General features: G+C 39.3%; 1 protein-coding gene across 1 annotated transcript; it reads right to left on the bottom strand.

Moving 5' to 3' along the window:
- Positions 1–560: 560 nt before the first annotated feature.
- LOC134275492 (uncharacterized) lies at positions 561–4,545 on the bottom strand. The gene is made up of 2 exons (XM_062757774.1): positions 1,224–4,545; positions 561–1,069 (listed from the first exon to the last, which is right to left on the bottom strand). Exons 1-2 carry the CDS (start codon positions 4,543–4,545, stop codon positions 561–563), a joined length of 3,831 nt encoding a protein of 1,276 aa, XP_062613758.1.
- Positions 4,546–5,371: the final 826 nt, after the last annotated feature.

Here is a 5,371-nt window from a genome sequence, read left to right as displayed (position 1 = left end):
TACGTGCGTATATAACTCAGTACATTGCACAAAAATAGAACAATAAACGCATGAGTAACTCTACCCAGCAAAACCTGTATACGTAAATAGTAACAAAAACATTAATTAACTCAAGTTCTTAAATAGTTCTACGTTTTAAATGTATTACTCAAAAACTTACATGTGAAATAAAAAACAAACTTACCCCTTTGGAGAAATGGTTACCGTTGAAAGAAAAAATTTAGCCACTCATCTTGGACTGTATGTCAACCATTTAAAAGCTATGAAAACGTGGACCCTGGTTACCTGGTCAGCTATGCAGCGATTTAAATACCCCAAAATACAATAGGTCGTAACTGACCAATACCTGCAAAACTTAACTGAGGTTCAATAAGGTAACAAAAGTATAGAGGTCCAGTAAAGGGTAAATAAAATAAAAACCATAAACATAATGTAAATGCAATTAAAATTAAATATTGATTGTGACAATATCTCCCCAACATAAGAAAGTTCAACGAACTTTTGAAAAAAAACACAATCAATTATAGCATAAAATCGACTATATATAATTATATACATATCTAAATTCTGCTAAGACAATCAGCTCCTACATTTTCAGAACCCTTGATGGAAATAATGCGAAACCTGTATGGTTGCAGAAGTAATGCCCAGCGCATCAGACGTGCATTAGACACCTTGGCTTTGGTAAGATATACTAGTGGTTGATGATCTGTCTCTAGTAGGAATTCCTTACCATACAAATACCTGCGGAACTTTTGAACTGCCCAGATTATCGCATAGCACTCTTTCTCGATTGTAGAGTAATTTACCTGACATTTGGAAAGTTTCTTGCTAGCGTATGCGACAGGTTTCTTCACACCATCTTCGTACTGCATCAAAACTGCCCCAACACCACGATCTGACGCATCTGTCTGTAAAACAAAGCTTTCATTTAAATCAGGTAGTTTGAGAACTGGTGTTACCGTTAAAGCGTTCTTGAGAGTGATGAATGCATATTCTTGTGGCTCTCTCCAAATCACTTTGTTCGGCTGGCCTTTCTTGGTAAGATCTGATAAAGGCGAAGCAATAGCTGAAAAATTCGGAATGAATTTACGATAGAATCCTACCAGACCTAAAAATGATCGCACTTGCTTCTTCGTTGAAGGTTGGGTAAAGTTGTGAATGGCGGAAACTTTGTCAGGAAGAGGTCTAAGTTCTTCATTCGATACAAAACCTGTTCGAACCGTCCTTCTTTTTCACGATGACTATCGGGGAACTGTATGGACTCGTCGAAGGCTCGATCACTTCGGCTTCCACCATCTTTCTTACCTCGTCACAAACAACGTCTTTTGAAGTAAACGGCAGAGGATAAGGCTTGGTGCGAATAGGCTGGTCACTAGTCAACTTGATATGATGAACTCCGAGATTCGTCAAACCAGGTACATCTGATAAAACATCTGAAAAATCCTCTAGTAATGTCTTGACTTCTGCTTTTTCATTTTCAGTTAGTTCATCACTTACTTTCACATCTGCCGGTCCCTCTTTTTTCGTTTCTCCTAGAGAATCACACAACAGCTCATCGTCGCTCTCTCCATCATCATCTAGATCGAGTACTGCGGCGCCTACAACACCTAGAACACCTGTCTCATCATTACTCTCGTTTGCTCTGTCAATGTACAACTTCAACATATTTGCATGAAATGTTTTGATTTTTCCATTCACGTTAATTCTGTAATCAACTTTTCCTAGTCTCTCTATAATTTCATATGGACCTTTCCATTGCATTTGTAATTTGTTACTGGCAGTTGGTAAAAGAATAAGAACTTTCTCACCTTTTGACATTTGTCTGTTCCGTGCTCCCTTGTTATAATACTTCCGGTATTTCTCTGACGACTTTTGTAGATTCTCTCTCGCTAATCTGCACGTAGCTTCTAGTCGTTCCTTCAAATCAACAACATACTGGTATGTAGTTCTAACCCCTGAATCTGCTACTTCTTTAGTCCACAACTCCCTCAAAATCTTCATAGGTCCTCTAACTTCGTGTCCGTAAACCAGTTCAAACGGTGAGAATCCTAAACTCTCCTGTGGTGCATCACGGTAAGCAAACAATGAGGCTGATAGATACTTATCCCAATCAGTAGGACGTTCCGCACATAACCGTCGGAGTATCTGCTTCAATGTACCGTTGAACCGCTCGACCAGTCCATTGCACATGGGGTGGTACGGTGTCGTTGTTAACTGTCGTATAGAAAGTAAACGACTAACCTCTGTCATCAGCTCGGATGTAAATTGTGACCCCATATCCGTGAGCATTTCCTTCGGTACTCCTACTCTACAAAATACATCTACCAGAGCCTCAGCGACTCGTTCAGTGTCAATTCCTTTTAAAGCAATTGCCTCTGGGTAACGGGTAGCAAAGTCAACAATAGTCAAAATGTAACGATTACCCTTACTGGTTGCTGGCTGGATAGGTCCTACCAAATCGACAGCTACACGTCTGAACGGTACCTCAATAATAGGCATATCTCCGAGTGGTACCTTTGTAGTCCTGCCTTTCTGAGTAGTACGTTGACAGATGTCGCATGATCTGCAGAATCGACGTACGTCCGCTTGAACTCCCGGCCAATAAAATTCTGCAAGGACTTTGCTGGCTGTCCTGGAAGTACCTAGGTGACCTGTCATAATAGATTCATGAGCAAGCGAAAGAACTTTAGTCCTATATTTCTTTGGTACAACTAGCTGTGTAAAACGTTTACCATTCTGATGTTTATCTGACTGGAAGACACGATAAATGATACCTTTTTTACTAATGTAAGATACCTTGGAGTCGTCGTCTTGTCCTACCAAAGAGCGTATCTTGGCTAACGTCTCGTCTTTCTCCTGTGCTGCCTTGATGTCGTCAGGACATATCTCAGCGTCAATAATATCTGGAACATGAAGAGATTTAGTCTTCTTACCTTCCTTTTGAGCTTGTTGCCTTGTCACTACTGCATGCGCTTGATAAGGTGTCCAGTTTCTATCCGGATCCTTTGGATCTCTTGCGTTGGGGATGTTCCCTATGATCAAGGAATACAATGGATTTTCTAAACACCAAGCGTCTATTTCACCCACAAAGTAAGGAGTGTCTATTTTCACTCGCGCAACAGGTGCCTGAATCCTAGATCCATCCGCCAGAACACAAATTCGATGATTTCCCGTAAGCTGAACATCATCTATCAAATCCCTACGAACTACAACACCGTTACAACCAGTCTCTCTAAGCACTGTCACAAAATGTTCATTTAACTTGCCCTTACAGGTAGGCATATCTTCAAGAGATGCACTAACATTACACGATGAAGTGTTTACAAGGTCCATTGAATTTGACGCCATCGAAAATGTTGATGTGTTTGTAAAGGAAGTAAAAGTTCCACACTTGCCTTGTAATTCTGAGTTCTTTGCCGTAGATTCCTTTTCTGTACGATCGACGACAACATTCACTGAGTTCCTGTTCTTCTGAGTCTGGTGGCACTGAGATGCTATGTGGCCCAGTCTGTCACACTTGAAGCAACGAACTTCTTTCTTCATTGGAGTTTTCATGGGTTGAAACTTCAATCCTGGCTTCTGATCTCGCTGTTCCTGTTCTCTCGATGCCTGACTTTTTCCTGGAGAGTTCTCTTTCTTGCTAAAATGAACTAATGTCTGAATGTTAACATGCCTTGCCTCTCTAAACTGATCTGCTAAATCACACATTTCTCTGATGTTTTTCGGTATGCGTTCTTTCAAAAACAATGTCAATTCTTTGTTACACATAAACAGAAACTGATCTCTGAGTATCATATCGTAGAGGCCATCAAAAGTCTTGTTAACTCGACCAAGTTCAATCCACCTATCGAGATAACTACCGAGACGAACAACAAACTGTGAAAAAGTTTCCCCTACCTCAGGTCTGCTCTTACGGAACTTTTGACGAAATCCATCCTCCGTCTTTTCAAACCTTTTTAGTAACACCGTCTTCAAAGCATTATAGTCCAACGCTTTCTCCTGCGGCAACAGTGCATATACATCCAGTGCACGACCTCTGAGTAGTGCGCTCAAGTTAACAGCCCAACTGTCAAACTTCCATTTCTGTGCTGCAGCGTACCTTTCAAAACGTCTCAAATAAGAATCAATATCATCCTTAACTTCATCGAATACAGGCATTTTTGGAAACTTTGCATTACTAGGATTTTCTGATTTCGTTTCTGACTCCTTTACAGCTAACTTTTGCTCTAAGGTTTGAATAGTTTGCATGAATTTACTCTCAATCTCTTCCATACCTTTCTTTTCCTGTAGTTTGAGTTTCTCAATTTCAAGTGCTTCTCTACTGAGATGATACTCCCTATCCTGCTTCTCTTTCTCCCTTTCCGCTGCTCGTAGCTCACGCTGATGTGCCTGTTGTTGCTGTATAAACTGCTGCAAGTCCGCACCAGTCAAGTTCAGACTCTGTCCATATTCTGCAAGTTCTTTCAATGTCGACATTGTAATAGAACTTAACACTAACTGACTAAATATGAAAAATATTACTACAATCCAGTAGAACAACATTGATTTTCAAAACAAAAATGAAATGTGAAAAAATCTTTCTCAAAAATGTGTATACTAGTATCTCAACAGATAAATTAAGTATACAAACTCAATTCATACGAAACAAAGCAACGGTAACCTAGCTTTCTCCATTTGGGGCTCCATCAATAAACCAAGTACTCACACCCTGAGACTGTCAAAAATCTACAAACTCTTCGACTGCAAAATACAACAAAAAATGATTAAACAAAAAATAGCATTATTGTAATACACAAAAATACTGCTGACTGAACAGACTAATCCCACTTCTGACACCAATTTGTCACGACAGCCGTCGTGCTCTGTTCAGTCAGACAACAACAAGATTTTTTTTTCTATTTACAATTTTTTATCTATTAATAAAATCAAAAAAAAAAAAAAAACAATATTTACAACATATTTTTACAGATATTATTTACAATACACAGAAATTAAAGTCTCTATTAATCCTCAATATCGTTGACTCTAAACCACGTCTATCCAGACACGACCCGTTTCACGACGGACTCCCGCCAACTGGCTCCCAGTGGGTATCCCGGTCTGGTAAGTTCATTGCCAACACACACATGGATAGATTAACATTGGATAACATCAGGAACCTTTGAATTAAATAACATTTTTTTAAGTCACAAGCCACGTATACAAAAGGAAAACTCAAGTCACCATTGACTACAATTGCACTTATGGCACACCATACAATCAGTCCCGGTAATTTTAACCGAACACTTTTATAATAAGAAAAACGTTAAGAATACACAACATCTTAACAAAAGTGGTTTTAACTATTAAACCCACAACACCGACTTTA

Source organism: Saccostrea cucullata, unplaced genomic scaffold (genome assembly GCF_032062105.1).
Source record: "Saccostrea cucullata isolate Sc308-1 unplaced genomic scaffold, CSIRO_AGI_Scuc_v1 ctg11797, whole genome shotgun sequence".
NCBI classification, from domain to species: Eukaryota; Metazoa; Mollusca; class Bivalvia; order Ostreida; family Ostreidae; genus Saccostrea; species Saccostrea cuccullata.
The sequence above is the reverse complement of the archived record's forward strand: the minus strand, read 5'-3'. Positions and strand labels throughout refer to the sequence as shown.